General features: G+C 50.2%; 1 protein-coding gene across 2 annotated transcripts in view; it reads right to left on the reverse strand.

Moving 5' to 3' along the window:
• MEGF11 (multiple EGF like domains 11) overlaps positions 1 to 26,213 on the reverse strand; it is a 284,797-nt gene that overhangs the window by 242,221 nt on the left and 16,363 nt on the right. The window contains exons 4-5 of one of the 2 annotated variants that reach the window (XM_063652702.1): positions 4,662 to 4,767; positions 240 to 341 (exon numbers count right to left, since the gene is read on the reverse strand). In XM_063652702.1, the coding sequence (XP_063508772.1) occupies positions 240 to 341; positions 4,662 to 4,759 (200 nt within the window). In that variant the 5' untranslated portion in view covers positions 4,760 to 4,767. Of the gene's footprint in view, positions 1 to 239; positions 342 to 4,661; positions 4,768 to 26,213 lie in introns of those variants that run through there. The other variant, XM_063652703.1, reaches the window with a different exon arrangement.

Raw genomic sequence — 26,213 nt, forward strand, 5'->3', positions numbered from 1 at the left:
CCATCTCCCCATCCCTGGCTGAGGGATGCCCTCAAGAGCATGAACTCTCCAGCACTTCTGGCCTGTCCTACCCACAAGCTCTTTTGGCCAGAAAGAAGCCATCAGCAGAGCATCTTGGGTGTTCAGAGTGGAGGCGCATGACAACATCTGCTCCAGCGGCCTTTTTCTAACTTGTACAGAGGCAAGCCCTGAGAGCCCAGTGCCTTTTCCCTGCCCCGTCATCTGAGAGAGGTACTCACCGGTGCCTGGTGCACTTGAACCAGTTGAGGATGTCTGTGCATCGTGTGTAATAGATCTGATCGAAGGGGTGTGCATACGATTCCTGGACAGTCACAGCATAGCTGAGAACCAGATGGGAGATGGGAGCCATGATTAGCACTTGGGAAGCTGAGCTGATATTCCACAGGGCATCTGAGCCCACAGCCCTGAGGCCAAGCTCCATAGCCAAGTGTCCGGAGGCTCTGACCTCCCCCCTCCCAACTATCCTCCCCCTGCCCTGAACGCCCTCATATTCCAGCCTCCCCGACCCCAGGTTGGCCCCAGGACATATTTACTGACCTTTGGCCCAGATCATTTTCTAAAATTCGAGTTCGTTTGTTCATTTAACAGAGAATGAATAAAGAAGCGGGGGGTAGTTTTATTCTGTGTGGCTCTGGAAGGCAGAGCCAACAAGTTTAAAAATACTTTATGTGTTTGTTCATATCTTTATGGTTTTCAAAGAACATGCTTGGAAGCTGGTCTTTGCAGCAACTCTATGAAGTAAGTGGCCCCATTTTATAGAGGAAGAAACTAAGGCTCAGAGAAAAGTGACTTGCCCAGCTCACGCTGCAGTATCAATAGGTGCTAACACTTATTGAGCACCCTGTGTCAAGTGTTTTAATACATTTCATTCCTCACAATCTTAGGTAGGTGGAATTGTTCTCACTTTACAGACCAGGAAACTGAGCATCAGGGAGCAGAAGTGGCTTCCATAAGCTCCCCCAGTTACCTTCTACTCTATTCTGCCTCTAGTATAGCTGGGGGTACATTGAGGATATGTCCCTGATAGAAGTGGTTTCTTGTCATCCTGCCTGTTAGCTGTAAACCTGGACCAGCAGGTGGAAGCCACAGGGAAGCAGATCTCAGCTTAACCAAAATAAGCCTTTCTACCTGCCGGCCCCTGGCAGGGGTTGCATGAAGTGGCATTCAAGCCAGGATGCTGAAGTGAGGACTCACGTTTCCTAAGCAGGCTGGAGAGAGGACCTCAGCTGAGATCTAAGGAATTAATTTCTATGTAGGTTGGTATTATTCAGTGTTTTTCCCAGAAGGCTCACTGACCTGGGCCAGATGGCCGGGTCCAGGCTGTAAAAGCACGTCTGCCTCGCCTGAGGAAACTGCACTGGTTAACTTGCAAGGGGGCTGGGCAGGCCAGCTTCCCAAGTGGGTCCATAGTAGGCTCTCTGATGCCTGAAAGGTCAAAGGTCTGGCATCCAGAAGGAGGAGGCCAAAAGCAGTCAACAATGCTCAGAGGCCTGGGCGGTGGGAAATTGTTTCTCTGAAGCACTGGGGATGTAAGGAGGGCTCTCTGTGTGCCCCCACCAGCTGGCACAACTGAGATATGCCTCACAGGAACACATCTAGAAAAAAAACAGCCCAAACCCTGTTTTATCTCCAGGCTTGGGGAAACTGAGGCAACTCGACCCTCACACCAGCCACCTAGAGTCCTCTTCCAACTCTGGGATCGCATGATTCTTTGCTCCAACACATCTCCTGAATACCTCACTTAGAGCAAGAGGATGAATGGGGAGCATGCACGGGCCCTGGAATCCAAATACGGGGGCAGTAGGAGGGGCAAATTTGAAGCCTGTTGCCTGTTAGCAGCATGCCCTTAATGTGTTATTTGACTCATATAAGCCTCTGTTTCCTCACCTGTAAGTCTAAGCAGGTTGTGTGGTTATTGTGAGGATTAAAGGAGGGCAGTAATATTCTCTCTCTCTCAGGGCAGTGGGAAAATAAAACAAGATACGCTATACATGTAACATGCTTAAACAGTAAGTGTTTAATAGATGTTGACAGGCAATGATTCACTTCCTGTGCTAGGCACTGAAGGATCTTTCCTCCCTGACCAAGGTGGGGGAGAGAGGGAGCCAGACCAGCACACAGAATGGATTCCCCACCTTTGTTAAGCACTTGGGGGTCCAGCCTCCCTTTTCAGCCCTAACATAGACCTTGGATGTCCAGAGAGAAGCCCAGCAGAGGGCTGGAGGGGGCAGTCACGGGGCAGAGACTGAGCTCTGCAGGATGCCCTGGGCTGAACCAGTCTGGCAATCAGGCCTCGTACCAACTCCAAGTTCTCTGACCTGAAGTGTGTGTCCCTGGTTTCATGGCTGGGTGGCTTAACACTGCTCATTTGCCAACATGCTAATGAGGGGCCAGATTAATCTTGGAGAGCCAGGCTTTACTAGCAGGGAGAGGTCTTTACACTGGGTTTTATGGTGGAGGGGCATAATTAATGAGGAACCGCCAGAAGCACTAATCCAGCTGAGAAATTCTCCCTAAGTGGTCTCCAGGGACCGGGGTGTGTTTCTGGAACAACACAGGCTAGATCCATCCACATATAACTTACAGTGGAGCTCAGCTGGAAAGACTGAGAAGAAGAAAGCACCTGGTGTCACCAGGCATCACCCACAGGGCTTCCCCCCTTGGGGCCAGAGAAGCCCAGAGAGTCCCTAGACCTCATTCTAGCTGTTAGGTTTCACTCCTTGTCTTCCCATCAAGGCTGTAACCTTGGCTGATAGCCTAAGAAGCCTGAAATGCCAGCTCAGTTCAGCTCAGTTCAGAATATTTTCACATTCCAAATGTATTCATGTTGGGCAGGTGTACAAAATTGGTGAGTACGAATGGGGCTCAGACAGAGAGAGAAGTCAGAGGGGGCCCTCCCCGTGGGGGATGCTCCCTGGAAGAGAGGGACTCCGGATAGAGCCACTAGGGCAGGCAGAGGTGAGCAGCTGCAAAGGAGGCACTCGAGGGGCTGTGAGGCAGCAGCGACAGTAGCAGGAAGCAGCTGTGTCTTAACAGGACCAGAGGGATGAAAGGGGTCCTCTGAGGCTGGAGTCCAAAACCCACAGAATAACGTGGGGCTCTTCCCGATACCTCTCTGACCCACTGGGAAATAAAGGTTTAAATTCACCAAAGCCAGAATGGGCAAGGGGCCTGAGTAACCTCAGAATCATGTAGAAAGCTTATGAAAAATGCAATATTGAATCAGCATCTCCGGGATAGGCCCCAGGAGACTTTTTCGTATGTACCTCCCATGAGTCTGATGTGCACTAAAGTCCATGATAACAAGTTCCTGCAAAGCCACAGTTGTCAACAAGAAAAGACAGTAACTGATGCTTATGGTCCTCAAAGCACTTTCGTGAAACTGCTGCCCTTGATCCTCCAATGAGCCTGCGAGGCAAGGATAATGATTCTCCCCACTTTACAGAGGTGGAAGTAGGCTCAGAGCCGTTCAGAGACTTCCCCAGAGTCACACAGCTTATAGGTGGAAAAATCTATACTGAGGTCTTGGAATGAACTGAGGTCTTCTCATCACAGATCTTGTTTTCTTCCCACTTCACCAAAAAGGGACACACCACAGTACTGCCTTTTGCTCCATCCTCAACTTTGTTGGGACACCACGAACAGGATCTGGTCTCCAGGGATCACACAAGGGCAGACACTGTCCCTCTGCCTCCCAGCTGATCCTTCCTGACCCACAAGTGTCCAGGCTACCCCAGAGCCAGGTCCTGCCTGGCTGAGGTGTCTTTCCCTGCCCTAGGGCTGGGCTATCCACCCTCATGGGCATGAAGCATGGACCACCCCTCCGAGTCCCCTGCCTTTCTTCCTCTACCATTCACTTCTCCCATAGGGCCCTCATCTTAATTTTATTCATTTGATTTATTAACATGTAAGTGGCAGAGTCATCCTGGTCAGCATGGCCAATCAATTCCGGGGTTTAATTCGGTTTTTTCCTGATTGGGTCTCTGGTCACTGTCTTTCTGCTCACCAAAATCAATACTTTAACCTTGTGCTTCAAAGTCAGGCCGTCTGCAGGGACCCTGCCCATTCCCCCAGGACCTAGTGCTGCGGTTGGAATGCAGCCTGCTCTTCCACTGCAGCTTCGGCCACCCTTCCCCGGCAACACCCTGCCCCCACCAGACCGGAAGTAGTAGGACCCCCTCACCCGTCCTCCTCAGGGCAGGCTGCTGGGGCCACACATCCAAGCTGCCACGTGGCTGCCAGTCCTGGGAGACCAGGAAAGGCATCACAGCATCAGAGAGCATGCCACCTGGGACCACGGTCCGCATCCCCCCACTTACTGCACCCCATCTGGCTGTGGACAGGGAATGAGCCCCTCTGGGTCTCTACTTTCTCATCTGTGCAATGGCTGGGAAGTGCTAGTGCAGGGAGGGGTAGGACAGTGCGTCGTAACTGCAGCTAATGTGAGTTGCCTCCACCCTGACCGTCCAGACAGAATTTACACTGCTCTGTCCTGTCTCTCAGCATCTGGGCCGTCTCCCCAGCCAGGCTGCAGACCCTTAGAGGGCAGCTCCTGGATCTCCTGACTGCCTCTGTCCCCTACTGCCATGCCCAGGGCGATCCCCCAGAGAGTGCCTGGCCATCTGAGGCCCACACCTTACCTCTCCCAGTGGCTGCACACGTTGGGGTCCTCAGGGTTCAGGGCAAGGGTGGCTTGCAGGAAGGAGAAGGCAATGAGCCCCGTCAGGGAGAGCGCCATCCCGGGCCCTGCACAGGAGAACAAAGGAGGCTGCGTCTGTGATCAGACCATGTTCCTGGCAACTACTTAGTTTCCCATCGTCGTGGGTAATGAGCATTTGATATTTCACATTGCAGGCTTTGACTAACACTGTAACAGTTCACCGGTTCTGAGTAACAGGAGAGTGGGAAGCCTGAGTCAGGAAAAAGTCCAAATTCTAGGCCAGGGGTTCTGAATGTTTTTTGACTCAGGGACTGCTCTGAGAATCCAGTGAAAGGTATAGATGTTCTCTCCAGGAAAATGCCCACAAGTGCAAAATTGGCTGTAATTGCAGGGTGTCCTCAGGCCCCCAGCCCCATCCTTGGACCCAGGGACCCCAGATCTGGACTGCTTTAAAGGGAATGCCCTCCCCGTTCCCTTATCCCTCATCATTGACATTCTTTGCCCATCTACTTCCTTTCCCTACTCCGTCCTGCCAAGAAGAAAGAGAAAAAAGATGTCTGATGTGGACCTGGGGGAAAATGAGCCAAGAAAACCCTGAGCTCTGGGCCCACAAGCCATGGAAGACTGGACCTTGCTTCTTCTGTCTCCTATGGGGTATCAGCTACTTCTGCCCAGAGTGATGCAGTCGTCACATGCCATTCCCACTGAGGGATGCCAGGCCTAGACCACCTGGTAAGGAATCAGTTTGCAGGCTTTGATCCAGGCCCCTGAAGTGACAGCCTATGGCAGGTATGTGCCTACGTGGGATGCCAACTCCCTTGCTTCACTAAATTGGGGTCCCCAACAAGGGGGTCCTCACAGAGGGCAGACAACCTTTCCGGTGGGAGTAGCTGAAATGCCTCCTGAGGTTCCTTCGTGTCCTGGCACTCCAGGACTCTGTGGTCCTCCTGCCTCAGAGAACTTCTAGTCCAAGGGTTGCAACCTGGTGGGTTGCTGACCTTGAGGGGTACAGAGGAGCTGGAAATCATACGCACACAAACATCACCTGTAGGCTGAATGAACGCTGTGACTCAGAAAGACAGAACTATTTTTCATGTGTACATAGACGCTATCATGATTTATTTAAAAGCTTTACTGAATTCAGAGTAGCTTTTCTTCTTAATCAGCAACACTAAAAATTACAACTTCTAATAACTGGGGGCGGGGGTGTTATAGAAAATATTTTGACATTGGAAGGGGGTCGCAGGCTTGAAATGGTTGGGGATCTATCCTGCTGGCCCTGGGTTCGCAGATGAGGAAGTGCTCAACCTACTTAGGAGAATAGATAAAAGCCAGCAGGTATTTTGCAACATCCCTATTTGTACCCTCAAGGAAGCTAAATGGAGTGCCTTTCTTCTGAAAGGTTAAACACTCTCCTTCCCTCCACAATAATTTCCTTGTTAAACTCTTTCTCAGCAGCTCCTTCAAAGATAAACAAATTGTCACCAATTCTGTATAACTGTGGGGGTCTAAATTAATGATTAATGAGGTGTTTCTGTTTGAGATCTGGAAATCATCTGACTAAAATGCAGATTTAGCCAGATTTCAAATGAATGCATTCTGAAAATCAGAAAGAGGGGAGCGATTCTGGTGTTTCTGCTCAATGTGCAGAGTCCAGGAGTATGCAAAGCACAGCTGCTCAGAGCTCCCCACCCACTCCCCCCAGCCCACTCCCCCATCCCCAGAGACCCAATGAGCACCTCAGAAGGCTCCACACAAACTGGAGTCTGTGCAATGCCAGGGCTGCAGAGGAGCTCAGCGATCATTTCAATCCATTCTCTTCTGGGAGATTCAACCTAGAGCGGAGAAAGAGCCTGCCCGGGACATGGCATTGAGCTATGCGGAGAGTCAGAAGTGGAACAAGCATCTTCTTCCAAGTGGGGTTTGGGCTAATCAGGCATCAAATAAAGAAATAAACAATGGGACACAGAGTTCCAGAAGGCATGGAGTCTGAATGCCAGCTGTGGGGATGCCTTGCCTTATCTTGATTCTCTCTGTGGCCCTGACTCATTACTTGGGCCACTCCTATAATCTCCAGCATTCTCCTGAGAGAACCTCCTGACAGCATCTTCAAACTTATTACACTAAGAGTATCAAAAGATGAGGCCACCTGGACAAGAGAAGATTGTTCCTCTGGTCCCTTTTGACCCATATGATGCGAGAGAGAGGTAACTTGGATCACTACTGTAATTTGTGAGATTTTAAAATCCTCATGAAGAGAGAGAGAGAGGAAAGAAAGAAAGAAAGAAAGAAAGAAAGAAAGGAAGAAAGAAGGAAGGAAGGACGGAAGGAAGGAAGGAAAGAAGGAAGGAAGGAAAGAAAGAAAGAAAGAAAAAGAAAGAAAGAAAAAGAAAGGAAGAAAGAAAAGGGAAAGAAAAAAGAGAAAGGAAGGAAGGAAGGAAGAAAGGAAGGAAAAGGAAAAGAAAGGAAGGGAGAAGGGAAGAAGGAAAGAAAAGAAAGAAAGAGAGAGAGGGAGGGAGGGAGGAAGGAAAGAAGGAAGGAAGGAAGGAAGGAAGGAAGGAAGAAAGGAAGGAAGGAAATTCTCCTTGTCTCCGATACTTCACTCAGGCGCAGTGAAGAAAGAAGCCGTCACCACATGTGGGCAACTCATCCCCATTAACTTTAATGGGACTTTCCCGGGATCTCTCTGAGGACAGATCCCAAAGACATATGCTTATGAGATGACTGAGGGAAAATCAATCGTGCTGCAGTGGTTATTAGGCTGACTCCATTTGGAGTGACAGAGGTTAACATATTGGGCACCATCTGATTTAGGGCATTAATAATTAAATAAGAAAATGCCCCTGGTTTCACTTCAGGGAAGAGTCCATGTAAATAGATCTGCTGGTTCTCTTCCCTCTGGTCCAGCTCTCTACATATTAGGGAGCAGAGGAAGTTGCAGAGGTGGAAAATTTTCTTTCCTTATCGGGCACCATGGCTGCTTTACAAACCCTGATGGACTGGGCAGGGGGGATAAAGGGAAGAGAAAGTGCCCAGGAGGTGTACCTCTCACACCTGCAGACAGGGTGTTGTCAGCCCACATGGCCACCCACAAGCCATGGCCCAAACTGAGCACTCTTGGTGTACCACCTGCCCGGGCCTGGGCCGTGCTGTGGAGGACACAAAGAAATAAGATGCCATCAGCTGCAGTGCACTTGAGGACGCTCAAAGCAGCAAGTGATTAAGTCCCACTGGCGGAGCTGTGAAAGCCTTTGTGGAGTGGGTGGGACTTGGACTGGATGGCGTATGCAAAGGTGGAGGCTAGAGAAAGGGCATTTCTGGGTCAGGTCCAGCCCAAGCAGTGCATGGAGGCAGGAATGTGCAGGAACTTTGGAGGAACCAGACAGCGGAGAGCTTGCACTGCAGTGCAGTGGTGGGCAGCATGGGAACTGTGGAACACTAGTCCCATGAGACATTGATAGAAATCTCTCAGACAAAGGTCTCCAAGGGCGAATAAGCTCAGGAAATACTGCTCGCTATGTCCTCATCCTAAATATTCAGTCTAAGCATTTTCGCATAGCTTAGACTCTGAGAAGACCCAAAATAAAGAGACCATTTGACTTTTTGTTTCACCCAATATTTCCCATGGAACTCTTCCCAGTGACGCAGCTCTAAGAGCGGCGTTCCTGATGATAGCGGCTTAGGAAACTCTGCTCCCCTCCCTCAACACCAAGTCTGAAGAAAGTCCTGGTGCATGTCAAGCTGTGTCCTGAGAGTGTGCATGCACTTGTTTATTCTAACACCCAAGGGCCTCCTATGCCTGGCAACTGGTGTTAAAGGAAAATGCCGCCGGGTTGCTTAAGGGACACTGGCATCATAGCAAAGGATCCCTCCTCCTGTCCAGGGCTTCTGCTACAGCCTGGGTTGGCTTTGCTGGCTGAGCAGATCTTACAGATGGCAGCATCCTCTGGAGGCCCCTGCCTCTGCCTAGGACCCTGCCATCACTAGCACCAGCACCTGTGGAGGCCAGTCTCTCTCTCTGGTGGCAGCACACACCTGGCCAGACACTAGTTGCTCACATTAGCCAAGTTGCATAAATTGGGGCAGAAGGCAGACAGACAGATGTCCTCTGCCCTGGGATCAGCTGTTACAGCCTTAAGGTCCATCTGTGCAAAAATCCTACCCCACCGGCTTCACTTCCACCACTGGCTTCGTCCTCCTGACTGTGCCTAAATCTTGGACACTGGAGCCTGGAACCTGGCCCACATGCCTGCAGCCTGCTCTCTGTCAATCACAGTCCATCTTCCCGTGATCCTTTGCTTCTCACCATATTTGCGCTGGCGGCAGGAATGGCAGCAGTCAGACACTATTTTGTGGGCCCAGGGAAGTTCCCACTCCCACAACAATGGGGATCTGTTATAGTGGCTGTTTAGAATGCTGTGCTGAGGAAGAGGGGCTGAGTGGGAAAGCATGCCAGGATTGATTAGTAATGTCTGTCTTGGACTCTGGGCAGGGACAACACAGGTGCCATGTACCGTGCCTATATTGCTGAACAGGTGTTACCACTTTGGAAATTTCTCCCCTCCTATACTTACCACTTAGATATGGCCTTGGCTCTTCCCTCTGGACCCTAGGACCTAAGGATTATTTCCTTCCCCTTATACCATGCCACTAGAACATATACTTCATGAGGGCAGGGGTTTCCGTCTCTTGTGTTCACAGCTATGTCCCCAGCCCCAAGAGCATTGCCTACACATACAGTGGCTCAAGACATCTTTGTCAACTGATTACTGACTCTGCAGCCAACCTCCACCCCAACCTCTCGACCATCCCAAGCCTCAGGATCAGCTACATTGCTTGTGTCTGGCCTGAGAGAGGACACCAAAGACCCATCCCAACAGCAGGTCACACTGCACAAGGCATTCCGTGTTGTGTTAACATTGCACTTGCAGAGACACCAATCTGGTGGCATCAGATACCATACAGTGGGCACCCAGGACATCCTGAGAGCAATTCAAAGACTCCTGCCTGGACCACCCCATCAGCACCAGCACATGTCTGCTCCCCACATCAGCACAAGGCAGGCATTGAAGCGCAGGCAATAGCTCAAGCTGCATTTGGGGACTGGGTGTTCCAGACGCCTCATGAAAAGGCGCTTTCAGGTCTGGGAAGCAGCAGAAGCAAACCCCAAACTGGAGCTGATAAAGCAAACGCCTCACATTTCTCCCAGCATGTGGGTGGAAAGAGAGCTTTCTATCTTCTAATTATAGAAGATACACACACACACTTCTCTACTTTTTTCTGAATAAAACAAAAAGCCAAGTTTGCACACAATGGGGCAAATGCCAAGGTTATCGCCCCGTCTGGTGGCCTTCCCCTTCCTCTGCCCCGGCTCTCTCAGCTGGCTCCCAGTCCCCAGCCCTCTCTATTTACTGGCCTTGCTAGGGCCTGATTAGTGCGAGATGAAAAGAGGAGTTGGATCAGCCCTCATAATTAAGAAGCTTCGTCCTTTGCCTTGATGAAGCCTCCTGCCCTGCAGCAATCCCACCAGGGGCTGGGTTTATGTTGAATGCTTTCTAATCTTCCTGTACTTAAAAAAAAAAAAAAAAAAAAAGTTTTAAAAATAAATCCACAGCTCTTAATCTCCAAAAGAGTGATTCCCTGACTGCAGGAGCACAGCAAAAAATCTCAGCGCCAATGTGGAGTCTCTGCCAGGTGCCTGCCCCCTGGGATAAATCAGAGGGGACTGGAGTCACCTCCTGAGACAAGTTAAATGTCCCCCTCCAAGTCCCTGCTCCACCACCATGCTAAATTCTGCTTTCTCCTTGCCTGGGAAGCCTCGGACTGCAAATCCTGAAAATGGTACCATGAGGGTTGCAGCCACCATTAATCAGGGTCAAGAGACTGTCCTGTCCCCTGCACTCTCAAGCCCAGCAGAGAGCAAGTGGCCCTGACATCAGTCAGGCCCAGAGAGAAATCACAGCCTACCCTGGAGCAGAGCAGTAGAAACCGCCAAACTAATAAAGCACCAGTCTCCCTCCCACAACAGGCACAGCCTCTGAATTCTGGGCCCCCAAACCACCTCCTGCCCGCCCCAACTCCCAAGCAGGCAGCATCTGTACCCCCAGCCTCCAGCCCCTCCGAAGATGAAGGGAGAAAACTTATCTATGTTCTTAGGCCATTCCATTTCTCACAAAGCAATTATCTCCATCTTTCCATTTCTTTGCAAATCAGGACACATTCAGCTGGCCTGACCAACCCGGACGCCTGCCTGGCCCCTCCCCACCTGCAATCTGCCCACTCCTGGCCTTCTCAGCCACCCTCTCCCACCTCCTCCCAGGGCTATGGAGTTCTCATAACTGTAGGTGTCCCTCATGCCCTGCATTAAATCATGGTGACATCCACAAAACCTCTGAAGACAAGTCAGCCTCCCAGGGCCCTTCAGCTCCATGGGGATTTGTCCCCATTCCTGCCCCCTTAAAGAAAACATTCCTTAAACAACAAGGTGCAGCTACAGGGGCCCAGGGGGGAGGAGGGTGCTGAGGGAGGGAGCCCTAGAGAATCCCTGGAAGGCCAAGCCTCTCATGGGAGCTGACCTGTGAGGATGATGGGCTGGACAGCAAGCCACATGGTGTCAGAACTGGCACCGAGACAAACCTGGGAGCAGAAAGGGTCCAACACCTCATCCTCTAGAAGGGGAAACTGTTCCCTGAAAGGGAGGTGACTTGCTAAAAGACACATGAAAACTTGGTTGCAGTCTTCATGTGAAGGGAATGGTGGAGTCCACCTGACTTGGGTTCGAATCCTGCCCTTGCCTTCCTGGCTGTATAACCCAGTAGAGTCATTTACCTGCTCCAGGGCTGAATGTTTCACATCTTGCACATTAGGGAAGACCAATTTCAAGGGCTGTTAAGATAGTAAATGAGAATGCAGGTAACGCAGTTGGCCCAAGGTCTGGCACATAGATGGTACCCAATGAACAATTAGTTTCCTTCCCATCCACATCCTTCACCTCAAAGACTCTTCTAACTCTGTAATTTTAGAGCTTCTAAGGAACTGGAAGAAAAAAAAAGACAATGACAGAAAAATCCTCTGCTGGAGAATCTAGGCATGGCTGTATGTTTTGGGGGACTCCTGGATCAGTCTTAACTGTACAATTATCAAGACAGATCTCATCTTTCATCCATCCCTTCAGCAAACATTATTGAATGCTCACCAGTCACTGTGACACAGAGAAGACTCAGGCGGCGCCCTGCCCCAAGCCCTTGAACACTTGCTCGAGGGGAGGTGGGAATGGCTCGGAGAGGGTAGTAGACCCAGGATGTGGCTTAATTCAAAGCACCGAGGCCCTTCCCTGCAGGAAGAGGCTTCTCCCTGCAGGAAGCCTCCGGCCAGTGTGATGGGAAATCAGAGGCCTTTGCAGGGATTGATGCTAATGTCCCAGCAGGTCCCCTGTGTGTTGAGTCTGGCCCATCTCCATTCTAGATGCCTCTGGATCCACTCTTGATCAGGGCTGCCTCTGAAGGGAGAGAACCTTTCACAAGCTCATCCAGCCTCCCAACTCCATCCTGTCGGGGCTCAGAGAGCCATACTTCCCCTGCCCTTGGGTCTCTCCTATTGAATTCAAAGTCAGTACCAGTTCCCCTCTGCCTCCTAAGTCACTACCTTGCTGTGTGACCCAGGAAAGGTTGCTTAACCTCTCTGAGTTTCACTCTGCTGGTGCACAGGGCTGGAGTCAGACTACATCATCTCTTGGGCCCTTCCAACTCTGTAAGCTTACATATGAAGTATCACCCTTCCCCGCCCTTCCCCTCCTCATCTTCTCTTCCCTCTTCACCCCTGCACTTCAGGTTTGCGCCATCTCCCAGCTGCAGGGAGATAATGCAGAGGAGGCAGCAGAATTGGATTCTAGTCTTTGATCCTGGAAAACTCATTTAACTGCCCTGAGCCTCCTTTTCCTCTTTTACAAATAGGAAGGATGAGAGAACAACAGTTTCTTGTGAGGATTAAACAGATAATGCAGGTGGTGCCCTGCAAACTGCAGCCCAGTGGTGAAATGCGGAGATCAGTATTGTTGTGATGGTTGGGATCCATAGTTGCTGCCCGCCTCTCTGTCCAATCTTCGGCACCCTTTGAAGATGGGCCTCTTTCGTGTGCTCCATTCCAGCCAAGAGCCCACACTAGGACAGGATCTCTCCTGCCACACCTCAGGGGCCACCTCTCCCCAGTCAATAGACCCCCTGAGTCTGGAGATAAACAGAAGAGCCTGGCTGTCAGCCCACAGACATGGGCATCAGACAAGGGTAGCCTCTCCAGGTTTCCTTAGAGAACCTTCCCGACTGACCTAGGCCAGGGGATTCTGAAGCCAGAAACCAATTGTCTCAAAGTTTGAAGTGCCCTACACATGTTCTAAAAAGGTTGTCAATATAGATAAACATGTTTTAACATATATCTTTAACCCAGCATTCCATTTATGCAATGTCATGTTTAAAAACTGACCAGGGCCAAAGACAGGTTCAAGAATGTTTGTTGCAATCTCTCTTGATAAAGAGATATTTGAGCCAGGAACAGTGGCTCAGACCTGTAATCCTGGCACTTTGGGAGGCCAAGGCAGGCAGATCACTTGAGGTCAGGAGTTCAAGACCAGCCTGTGCAACATAATGAGATCCCGTCTCTACAAACAATACAGAAAAAAAAATAGCCAGGCATGGTGGTCTATGCATGTAGTCCTAGCTACTAGGGAGGTTGAGGTGGGAGGATCACTTGAGCCCAGGAGATTGAGGCTGCAGTGAGACGTGAGCATCCTCTCCAGCCTGGGTGACAGCCAGACTCTGTCTCCAAAAAAAAAGAGAGAGAGATGCTTGCCACAGCACTGAAGCAACCTAAATGCCCATGAATGGGGCCTTTGCTAAATAAATTCCACCATGTCTATATAACAAACTATTATGCAATCATCAAAAATATTGATGTGGAAAATTATGGAAGCCCATACACCAGGGCAATAATAATATTGGTCATCTTTGGGGGAAGGGATGGAAGATTTGTGCTTTCTAAGTCAAACATTTTTGTTACATTAGTATTTCTTACAATGAGCATTATCATCACTATAGTCAGAAAAGCAAAGATATTTTAAGATTAATATGTGTAAGTTCACCAACATGGGAAGATGACCCTAAAGTCTTATTATGTGATAAACGCAGGTTACAAAGTAGCATGAACATTATGATCACATTTATATAAACTGCGTGTGCATGGGCATATGGTGTGTGTGTGCTGACAGTGAGGGAGCAAGGACAGGAAGATGCTCGGAGGATGTCAAAAATGTTAACAAAGATGTCTGGATGATGATATTTTGGGTGACGTACTTTCTTTCTTTTTTTTTTTTTTTTTTTTTTTTTGAGACAGCATCTCTGTCACCCAGGCTGGAGTGCGGTGAAATGGTCACAGCTCACTGCAGCTTTGACCTCCCTGGGCTTAAGAGAGCCTCCCACCTCAGCCTTCCTAGTAGCTGGGACCACAGGCTCACACTACAACACCTGGCTTTTTTTTTTTAGAGACAAGGTCTCACTGTTGCCCAGACTGGTCTGGAACTCCTGGACTCAAGTGATCCTCCAGCCTCAGCCTCCCAAAGTGCTGGGATTACAGGCATGAGCCACCATGCCTAACCAACTTACTTTCTTCTCTATACATTGTCAGTATGAGCAGGTCTCAATTTTAAGATTTCAAAAACCAGCCAGGCATGGTGATGCATGCCTGCAGTCCCAGCTACTCAAGAGGCTGAGGCAAGAGAATCTTTTAAGCCTCAGAGTTTGAGGCTACAGTGAGCTATGATTGTGCCACTGGGTGAGATCCAACCTGTGTGAGACAGCAAGATCCTGTCTTTAAAAACTTTTTTTTTTAACCACAATAAAGCCACCTTCATTTTGAAAACAAAAGAGGGAGGGACCTACAGGCAACTCCTCCAAAGCTTACCCTCCTCCAGGCCCAGATTCTCACCCTCTGCTCCTTGGGGCACATTTTCCCAAAGAGCAGGGGTTCACAGAGGGCTTGAGCCCTAAGCCTGCTACCCCTAGGGACACAAGCTACTTGGGGGAGCCTCCCAGGCAGCCCTTGAAGCCATCTGGCTGCAGCGAGATTGCCATCACGATGGTGTGGCATGTGTCCACGCTGTGATGGTATACTCATGCTATGATGAAAAACATTATGCCGTTTCAAAGACCCAAAATGATCTCATGACACAGAAAAATAGATGGATAATGCACGATTTTTTCAGCTCTGTTCAGAATAATAAATGAGTCAGGTATTCAGATTTTTAAAGCAATTTATTGAGGCCCTTTGTCCATGACACTGATAACTTCTGGCTTGCAGCCCGGTCGGGTCATGGCTGGCACTTCACTTCCCTCCTCTGCTCTCACACTGGCTCTGCTCTTCCCTGGAACAGCAAGCACAGGGAGCCCTGGAATCTCAGGAGGTTTCTGAGTCCTAATCCCAGCTCTGCCTCTTACCAACTGCATGGCCTGAAGATGATCATTTAACCTCCGGGGCTCCCAGCTTCCTCTTCTGCAAAATGGGGTTAGTAATAAACCTGACTCCCAAGGTTGAGATGCCAAAGAGACACAGATTATGAGAAGGGCCTGTGAACAGCATAGCCCCAGGGAAAATATCAGCATGGCTGGGTTTGGCATTGTCCTCTCTGATGGGGCGTATGGGGTGCCGTACAGATACTACCAGGGGTGCACAGGGGGAATGAGTATATTAGGGTCCTGGGCCTGATAAGGACTGCCTCCCGGGGGTGGGGCAAGTCTGCCAGAAGGGAAGAAAGGAACTGAAGGTGAATTTCAGTAAGTTTGCAATTTGGCCCAGCCCAGGCCCTGCTGACTTGCAGTCTAAGCTAGTGATGATTCCAAGTCTGGACCAGAGGCCAATTTGGCTGCATTTCTGGCCTAGGCTGTGTCTGACAACCATCTCACAGCCACATGTATTTGCAATCAAACAATTCCTCTGAACTCTAATTTCCTGGAGGAGCAAGAAGCTCACCCACCTTCCAGAACTTGAGCACCCTATATGCCCTCCCAAAGGAAAGACCCACTAAAAAACAGTACTGTGGCCGATCAAAATCTGTCCCTCATCTCCCCAGGTTTAATTTGGAAAATGGCACATAAGTCCCAGAGTCATTGTGTGCCTGGCCTGATTATTCGTTGTTTATTTCAGTGTTTTCCAGGAAATTGTTCATTAAGGATAAAAGCACCTGCTTACTGTAAGAGAGCATTACACAAAGACTCTGTCATGGGAGCCTGGGAAGAGCATTAATTAATGAAGTGAAACTGAACAAACATGCTATAAATTAAAGGTCTGAAAAGAAATGCCCTGGCATTTAGTGGATTATGAAAGAAGGATGAAATGAAACATCATATTTTTAGACCACAGTGGGGTAAAAAAAAAAAAAAAAAAATGGGAGGGAGAAAATTACAAAAGGTGGCCGAGGTAACGATCTATTTCTGGAGCAAGTGAAGCCTGTGCTTCCATTAAGAGAATTATCAATCAATTGTTTTGTCTGGGGGCATATACGCACTGGGTGTGCTAAATTAAAAAGCTTAACATGTCAGCATAGTTTCTTCTGAGGGTTCCGTGGAAGAATGCCGACCAAGGCATTTAGGCTTCAGAGAGGCAAGGCAGGTTATGAGGAGGAAGTTGGGGGACTTGAGCCATGTCACTAAGTCATGCCCAGCAGGGCACAGGCCACCCTGAGCACCAGCGTCAAGAGAAAATGTAGCCAAACCCCAATTAACTGGAGCCTTCAGTTAATTGAAAGGTAGCCAAAACAGCCGATCACACTCCCCGGTGCCAGTCAGGCTCAGTCCTCACCGGCGCATTTCAGCCAAAGCCAGTGTGGTTTTTTCTTCCCCTCTCCTGAAAAGCAGCTTTTAGGGCTAGCTTCTGACAACTTATTCAGCTTAATTTCCCTCCCTTCATACCCACTCCTGAACAAGGACAGGCCTTTAGGAACAATGATCCTGAAGTCACACAAAATCCCGATAAATCCAGAGAGATTTGATCCTATTCATCACACTCCACTTCCCTGGGTAGGAAAGGAAAAGGGCACGATTGCAAAAGCGTTTTGGTAACAGGTGTTGAAACTACAGAAAGGTTTTTTCTGCATACCTTCCAACTCAGTAGGACATTCAGAAATGTGAACCACCGATTCCTTATTCCTGGAGGCAAAATGGAGGCAGGGGCAGGTTTCCCGCCTGACTCCAGCTTCTCTCAGTTGCTTTCTGTTCTCTCCCCAGGCAGGCCTGGGCCCGTGAGGTACTAACCCTCAATACACTGAATCACCCCTATGTAGAAGGCAGGACGCTTGCACCAAGTCCAAACCATGTTTCCCCAGTGTTCTAATTCTGTGGTGTGCCCACACATTTCTAAATTTGCCGTAATACATACGGGGACTCAACAGGGTAGGAAGAAAGGGAGGCAAGCCAGAAGCTTGCTAAGCCATGGGAGGCCTCTGACCCAGGTATGTTTGGCTGTGCCAAGACGGAAAGAGAAGAAAGAAAAAGGAATGGGGTGGGGAGTGAGGCCAGTGGGAGGCCAGCCTGACAGGCTTGGGAGAGCAGGCATCTGTGGGCCTGGGTGTGCACAGCTGGCAGGAAGCGGGCCTGGAAGTCTGAGCTCAGCCGGGTATTGGGTACTAATGCCATATTTGGGGACTTGCGAGCCCTTACTAAGAATACTCTGTGAATATTCCTTGTTGGATTAGAACCTAGATGTAGACTTGGTTGAACACTGAGTGTGCTGTTCACTCATCAGCCACTGTGCACCTTACTGAGCACCAGGGCAAAGGAAAAATGGATGGTTCCCAAGAGCTTGCACTGTGCCAGGTGCCAGCCTTGGTACATGGCCAGTTTCAGTCCTTCCAGTAACTTCATCAAGTAGGCATTATGATCTCCTCTTGCAGGTGGTGAAATGCAGGCTCACGTGGATGACCTAGACACAAATTCAGGACTACTGGCTTGTCCAATGCCATGCTTCTGGAATGTCTCTGTCCTGTAGACTCAGGTGTTTGTGTGTGTGTGTGTGTGTGTGTGTGTGTGTGTGTGTGACAGGGATAGGCTCATCTCTTTGGATCAGAGCTTCCTCCATGCTCACGAGATTGGAGCAGCGGAGGGGAGGATGTTAATGCTATTGTGAGAAAAGAGAAAACGACTGGCTTGGAACACAGAAGACAAGCTTGGGCTGGCTGTGTGACCTTGGGTAGGAGGCTGCCTGCTTGGTGCTTCATTGTCCTCTCTGTTAGCTAAGAGGAAGCCTCTGTCTGCCAGGGTTTCTCCCACCTGAACCACAGCACCCAGAAGACAATTAATGTACAATTTTCTCAGTTCTCCCAAGGATGGTACATCCTAGATGCACAAGAGAAAAGTCAATCTGCTACATGCAGTGGTCACATTAGGGCATGAGGGCAGGATTCTCTCCTGAACCTGGCTGAGAAGGAACTAGGTGGCCCCGAAGGTCCCTTTGGCTCTGACCTCAGGCGATGGGCTGCAGATGAGGATGCCAGACCTCCTGAACCATGTTAGGTCACAATATCCTATGTGTATTTCCCTCCTGTCATCCCTTGGCCTAACATCATCTTTAAATGAGCCGATTGTGCCTCAGCTGTGCTTTGAGGAATCTAGGGAGAGACTGCGGATAGGCCTCAAAAGGGGATAAGCCCTACTCCTCACTCCCCACCCTTAGGGCAAGCATTGTGTGTGCTGGGTCGATGGGGGGATCAGCGGCAATAACTGGCAAGAGATCTGAATAGGAAAGGTGAGCCTGGGGATCAAGAATTAAGCACATGATCCCCCTGTACCTCCCCTACCTTAGAGGATGTGGAGTTTATTTTATTACACAACAGGTCAGTTCCCCAGCAATGCAGAACAGTGGTTTGTACCCCAGGTATAAGCAATGCCCCATCCTATTCTGGGCTCCATCCAGAAAATACTCTAACAGCTTAAAAAGTGAGAGCACTCCTAGACCTCCTTAATTTTAGGCTTTGCTCATGGAGCCCCCACGATGGGAACTGGGAAGGGACAGCAAGCTGTGGAATTTTGCTACCACTTCTGCACAGCTCTCAAGAAACAGCAGTGGCCGTGGCAACATCTTTGCATCAAAAAGGACATACCTAGACAGAACAGGCGCCCGCCAGACTCTGGATCATTCCACAAAGTGGAGATGAGGATAAAATCACCCCGAGGGAGGAAGGCAGAGGAGACATTTATTTCAAGCCAATTTCACCCACTGTGGAGCAATCACTAAAGCCAAATGGTAGAGCTGTGCATATATATGTCTCAGTGAGTAAGTGTGGGAAGAGTGAGTGAGCCGGCACGACCGCCAGCCTGGCGCAGCTGCTACAGGGAGGCCCTGCGAAGGGACAGCATCTGCTGATGAGACTGTCCGAGTCCAAGGACAGCCTGAGCTGAGCCCCCAGCCAAGGGCCAGGAGAAACAGGCCAGGGACAAAAAAGCACAGAAGTGTGTCTCTTGCCCCAGGTGTGCCAATAATCAGCTGTGTGACCCCAAATGAGTCACTGCACCTCTCCGGGCTGTTCTTTGATGAGCAGGAGCTAGAATCACTTCTCAAGCAGGTGGTCTCGCTTGAGAAGAGGACATGGGCTTGAAGGCCTGAGTTTGAGTTTTCCAGCAGCACCCACCAGCCATGGAACTAACAGAAGAACCTTAACAGCTTCTCTAGGCCTTAGCTTCCCCATTTATAAAAGGAGGTTGACTGACAGTCCTGCAATTTGAGAGCCAAATCGGGATCCTAGTTCAGGTCTCTTGCAGCTCTGGAAAGTTCTACGGTGATTCCAAGCAAGAGCAGACATGAGCAGGGAGGGGTGCGTCCTAGTGCTCTCAGCACCTGCCACAGTGCGGATATCAATAAACATTCGATAACTAATCTATGATTGGATCAATGAATCAGTGAACAAGTTCCTGCATTTGCGAGAGGGAACTGAAGACAGTGGTGGTGGGAAGAGACTTGCCCAAGGTCACACAGCTGATCATAGCAGAGCTAACCCCAAATCCAGCACTCAGCCCACTCCACCATGCTCCCAAGAAAGGGAAGGGAGGCCCTGACCAGCACCTCCGGTGGGGGCTAGGCCAGGCCGAGGCAGCCTGCGGACAGGGGATGAGATTCCCCTTGGAGAATGCTGGATTAGGCCCCGGAATCCACCAGCCCCTCAGTCTACTGCCTGTCCAGCCCATTCACCAAGCCCCTGTCCCATGGGGTGCTTCTCCTCCTCGGGTGCAGACAGAAGGGCTGGCTGCCCAGCAGCTGGCCAGGCTCTCTCCCTGGCACCTCCTTCAGGCTTTCTTACAGGTATTTACTTTCCTCCTACAAAGATGTGCACAGAGGAGGCAACTAACGACAGAGGCAGAGCGAGATGCCTCAGGAAAGCTTCCGGAAGTTGACTTTCTTCTCTCCAGGGACCTCTGCTGGGAAGTCACAGCCTGATCCTATTCTGTTCTCTCCACCTGCTTTCCTGAGCCCTCAGAAACTGTTTTCACCAGCCCTGTCTCCCCAGGACTCAGGGGACTTCGGCAGAGACCACTCCTTACCTTCTAGTGAGCTTTTAACAAAGCACACCCTAATTCACCGTGTCCTTTGATCCCAGAAGAGCCTGTTACAGATGAGGACCCTGAGGTGGGACTCAGGAGGGTAGGGAGTTTCAGTGGCAGAGTGGGGACCAGGAGAGGACAGAGGGGGCAAGAGGCACCTCAGCCTTTCCTTCGGGTCCTCCTCTGTCCAGGAGGAGCTACAAAGGCAGAAATCAAAGCTCCCCTATCAGAGAGCTCAGGGCAGAGGCTCCAGGTCGGGATATAGGGAGGGGGAGATACTCCTTCTGGAGGGAACATCTTGCTCCCGCTCCTAGCACACACGGACACTAAGCCACTGTGCCCACCCTGGCTGCGCATTAGAATGGCCTGAGGAACATTTTTCAACTCTCAATGCTATGACCTCATTCCCAGCCAACTAGGTGGGAGGGGTCAACTAGGTGTGGGTGGAGCTTGGGCATCGGTGTTGTCTAAAACCTCCCCCAGGTGATTCCAAAGAGCAGCCAAGCTGGAGAACCACCCACCAGGAGCTCCCTGAGAACAAGGGCATCAACAGGAAAGCCCACCAAGGGGATGACCTTGTTCTTTCTTCGTCTCTTTCTCCCTTCCCACCCCACAGCACAGGTACCCAGCACGGGTACCCCCTTCCTGCCAATATCCTAGTTCTTCCCTGGAATCACAAGTGTCCCCCAACCCATCAAAGTGTCAGTGGGTGGCAGAAATATGGGTCCTCTAAGCCATTAGTGAAGTTGCCTGTTACATCCAAAAGGCCAGGTAGGCCCAGGTGAAAGGGAAAGGCAACATCACTCTAACAGGAATGCACACTGACCCCTCCCCTTAGCAGCTATACAGCAACAGGCACAGGGCAGAGAGGTTCATAGCTCCCCCAGCCACTCCGGGGCTGGTACAAGTGCCCTGGGCACCAACCACCACCACCTGAGCCCAACCATAGACTGTCAGTGAACAAACCTTTACCTGCACCTCTGCAGGCAGGTGCCCTAGCATCCATGGCAGATCCTATTTGTAGAGGCAAACCTGTTCATCCTTCTCTCTACCCATCTATCTCCTCAGCCGTTATGTACTGAGTGCCTCTGATATGCCAGGCACTGAAGATACAACAGTGAATGAAGTAGACACTGTTTCTCCCCATAGAGCTTATCCACTGTAAGCCCCATTATACAGATGAGGGGAATGAGGCTCAAAGAGGAGTGATGGCAGATCAGGCGCTGATCCAGAATTCACAGGCAGCCCTGCTGTAGAATACCTGCCCAAGTCCTTCTCTCCAGTCCCACAGTGAAAAGCAGCCAGACCCTCCTGCAAGGATAGGAGAGCAGAACTTACTTAGCAGAGGCCCGAGCTGAGAGCAGGCCCGAGCCCCAGAGCCCCGAGGTCTCCACATCTGATGGTGTCTGTTCTCCCTCCCTCTCCCTCTTCTAATGATAACTCTGTGAGCTGCAATGAAATTCGCCTTAATAAGCACTCATTAGAAATATGCTAACGGGGAGGAAGCTGATATCATATGCCCTAAAACCCAAAGGGAAAAGGAGGTAAAAAAAAAAAAAATTCAATATTGGGTTTTGTCTCATTTCAAAGCCACTTACAAAGTGGCCATAAATCTTCTGTGAGACGTGACATAACGAGGAGCTACCAGCAGCTTGGACATTAATAATTAGCTTTAGCCAGGTGCTGAACTGGATGCATTTGGCTTTGGAGTTCTTACTACAGGGAGAGAGAGGGAAGGTGCATAGACTAGGACCTGGGTGCCATCCCCAGCCTCACACCTGCACATCTAGAAGGGTAGGGGGCTGGGCCGAAGCTTGTGGCTGTGAGAGGCCACAATATGTGCCAGAAAGGCAAGGCTCAAATAACGGAGGTGGGGATGAGCACATACACTTTGCTGGGTCCCTGGCAGGACCATGTGAGGGAGGCATCTGGCTCCGTGTTGTGGTTAAGGAAACGTGCTCTGGAGTCAGAGCTGGTCTGAACCACAAACCAGCTCTGCTAATTACTAGCTGAGTGACTCCGGACAAATGACTTAATCTTGCGGGGGATCTGTTTCCTTACCTGCAAATGGAGATAGCAATTGTATCCATTGTGAAAATTAAATGAGATAATTACACACGGTATCTGGAACATTGTAAAAACTCACCAAATGTAGCTGCTATTACCATTGCGCACACAGTAAACAGAAGCTACTGTTTACACTGCTGCTTCCTTCAGTTTCCTTCAACCTCTCTTCATAGCCACCCAGAAAAGCTCCTGAGTGTTGTGTCATATCCTTTTTGGGTTTTTAATTTGCTGGGCGATTTTGGGAAATTGACTTAACTTCTCTGATCCTTAACTGCCCGTTCTACAAAGTGAGGATGATAATTCCTGCTCTGATCTACCTCTAGGGTGGTTGTAAAGATCAAAAAGATAACGCAAGTGAAAGTGCTTTGAAATGTATACTAAATGATACATGTTCAGGGAATTATCTTCATTCACCTCCAGCGGGAAGGCTGTTCTAGATGCCATGGTTTGCCTCCCCTCTCCCGGCTGCAAGGGATTCTCTCTCCCGAGACCTCGGGAAATGTAGAAAGAGTCTACATTTCTTCTAGACAACAGTGTCAGCAGACTACAACTTTTAATTCCTACAGATGTCTAACTGAAGTTCCCAGGAGAGATGGAGATAAACCAAAGGCCACCGTTTGGATGGGATGGCCTCACCATCTGGAACGAGTTGTTTTTCATTCCCATTAAGACACGGATTGGTGCATGCCTTCCCGCGGCTCTGCCACGTGTGACTCCCCACACACGCCAACACCTCCCACAGAGGTCTCTATCCTGATCAGTGTGGGGACCCCGCTGAGCACAGGCTTGGATGTTGGATCCTTGTCAAGTTGTCATGAAGTGTCTAAGGGCTCTCTCTCGATTCTGTCCCTATCTCACTGTGGACAGCGGCCTGTGGGCTGGCATCAGTCCACAGAGGCACACGCTGAGTAGCTGGAAGGCAGTGGGGGCAGAGGGACAAAACGGGGTCCTTGGCCTGGGTCCTGCGTTGTCTGCATTGTTGGTGAAGGTAGGCACCTTCTCAGGGGGGCATCTTGTTGCCTCACCCTTGTGCCTGCTCTTTGCCCATCTCCTCTGCCTTTGTTTTATCTTACTGCTTCCTACAGGTTCCCATAATGCCCCCACTTGCTCACTCAGTCCCACTCCTGAAGCCATTCTCTCCAAGGCAGGCATAATGTGGACACCATTCCTCACTGGGGATTGGGGATAAATGGTAGCCCATTGTAGCTGCTAGGTCCCTGGATTGTCTCCTGAGTCTCTTCTACTGCCACTGACACCCAAAGGTGAGCCTCAGGCATGTCACATGCTCCAAAGCCCCAGTCTAACTGTTGTTGTCCCTAAACTACCACCTCCCACAGAAGCCCAGTCCATATCAATCTGGCTCCCACCCTAGTCCCTCCTCCTAAATTCTGACTCATGACTCCTCCCCAAATGGCACCTTACATGGTTGTGCAGCCCAGGGCCCTTGCCAGCCTCCTCCCAGGGAGTAAAGCCATGCCCTTCATCCAGTCATTCACTCAAGACAGAAGCACCTACTAAGTGTCAGGCATCAGGCAAGGCCCTGCACATGTAACATGTCAAATCATATTCTAATGGGAAAGAGAATAACATTACCAGGAAACCACAGCCCCTGTGGTTTGGTCTCCTCCCCTTGGAGACCTAGACTTCAAGGCCATTGCCACGGTTGCTGGGAGGGAACACTGGCCAGAGGAAGGAGCACACATGCTGAGACCTGAAGGAAGCAGATGTGCTAACCAGGTAGGGCAACAGTACTCCTGGCAGAGTGGGTGCCAAGGCCTGGAGGTGAGAAAGAGTGGGTGCACCGAGGCAGCAGAAGTGGCTCCTTCTAGCTGGAACAGAGTTTGAAGGAGCAGGTGGTGCCTTCTGAGCTGGAGGGGGGCTCAGCCCCAGAACACAACACAGCTTGTGAGCCAGGACTGTTCTGAGATAAATGGGCAGCCATTCAAAGGTTTTAAGCAAGGGACCAATCTGGCCAGAGTTGTGTTTTCAAAAGGTCCTTTTCTGATTAAAAATAATTTTTAAGTGGAAAAAAAGTGAATGCTCATTAATAGGGGAATAATGTTTTAATGATGGACATTCACACCATGGATGATTTGGCAGCCATTAGGAAGAATGTATGGGAGCAATATTGGCTGACTTGGAGGGACAGCCAGGAGGTACTGGAGAGGGGGAAAAGGCCAAATCCATCTAGTATAGTCTTTCGTTTACGAAGCCAACAATTGCCTATAAATGTGTACATGTGTGCATGTGTGTGTCCATATATGGCTCTTAGTTATATGATACGAAGGATACATGGCAAAATGTTGGCAGGGGCTCCCTGAGTGGGCAGGGGGTAAGGATGTGATGTAGGGAAAAGAAAGGAGAGAGGCAAACTAGGAAAAAAAATATTTAAAAGATTGAACTGAAAAATGAGCTTGAGACAATCCCACTTAGGTGAGATTATTTACGCAGAGACCTTCAGGTCTTATCTGCCCTATCCTCTGGCCAGTGCCCCTTCCCAGGCTCCTTTGGCAATGGCCCCAGAATATCAAAAGCAGTTAGGAGAAAGAAAAGTCAGCACTCTCCCACTGGCTGAGATGAGGACAGAGGGATCAGATAGGGTGGGGCTGGGGCAGGAAGAACGGCAGGAGGCTGCCACAGTGGGCCTGGGGCCCCATGTCCCTCTGTGGTCAAATGTCCTGACACTCCAGCCAACCCCACATCCACCTCAGAGGGTGAGTAGTAATTGGGTCGCACAGGCTCTTTGGTCACTGTGTCCTTGCCCACCTCTCGCCTGCCCAGCCAGTGCCCCCTCTCTATCAGCCTGGGCAGTCTCTCCACATCTGTCCTGGCCCAGCTGTTGACAAGCACAGGGTTAAGGGTGGAGAGGGAGTGAGTAGGTCTGGTGCGGGGTCCCTGGTCGTCTTCCCTTCCCACTGGAGTTCTGAGGTCTGATGTTCCTGTTAGAGCAGAGGCTGCTTAAGGCAGGAACCATCTGTCCCACCACTTCACTCCCCTAGGGTCCCCGAAATGGCTGATTCCTGGACATGGCTCTGCCATTGAGTAGTAAGAGGACTTTCGACAAGCCAACCACCTCACCATTTGGGGCCTCAGTCTCCAGAGCTGTAAGGAGATGCTGAAAAGACCAGACAAGAGGAGGCGGGGCAGACACCCAGGACGGGATGGAGTCAAGGGTCTGCGCCCGGCAGGAGCACCTCCAGCCTCCTGCTCGCCCTCTGCCCCTGGCTCCCACTCACTGATCCTTTCTGGCCCCTCATCTTCCTTTCCTGTACAACCACGGCCACAGGCCCAGGCGCCCTGGAGATCCACTGACAGGAAGCCTCTACTGGAAGAATCATAAACTCTCTAGATAGGTTCCAAAAGCCACATAGAGGAAAAGTGCTCTGTGGCATGGCGGGTCATAACCCCAGACAGTCTAGATGGGCTTGGTTTCTGATTCTCCCTTCCTTGTGGCCTTGATCATAACCTGATCTCGCCAACCCTTGGTTTCCACCTGCAAAGTGGGAATGTGAACAGAACCTACTTCAAGGGGTTGTTGTGAGAACTGAATGAATCAATGCACGTAATCAGCTTAGCCTGGGGAAGAGCTGTTTCTAACTATTATTGGTGGTGGTGTCCATGGATCTCTTCAGCCTATCTTTCCACTCTCACACCCCTCTCCACCTCCCCAGCAGTTACCTTCCTGAGCTCTGAGCTGGACAGACCTCACTCTTCCCCCATCTCCATCAGCATCGTGCAGAATACAACCCACTGGGGTTCAGACAAAACGTACTGAGTGAGAAGCTGACTGTCATGCAGTTACAAAGGTTAACTGCAGGATTCAACAAAAAGAGGGAGGGAGCCTGGCCCACTCATAAATACAGCCGATTAAGAAACAAGCATCATTTAGT

Source organism: Pongo pygmaeus, chromosome 16, assembly GCF_028885625.2.
Source record: "Pongo pygmaeus isolate AG05252 chromosome 16, NHGRI_mPonPyg2-v2.0_pri, whole genome shotgun sequence".
NCBI lineage: Eukaryota > Metazoa > Chordata > Mammalia > Primates > Hominidae > Pongo > Pongo pygmaeus.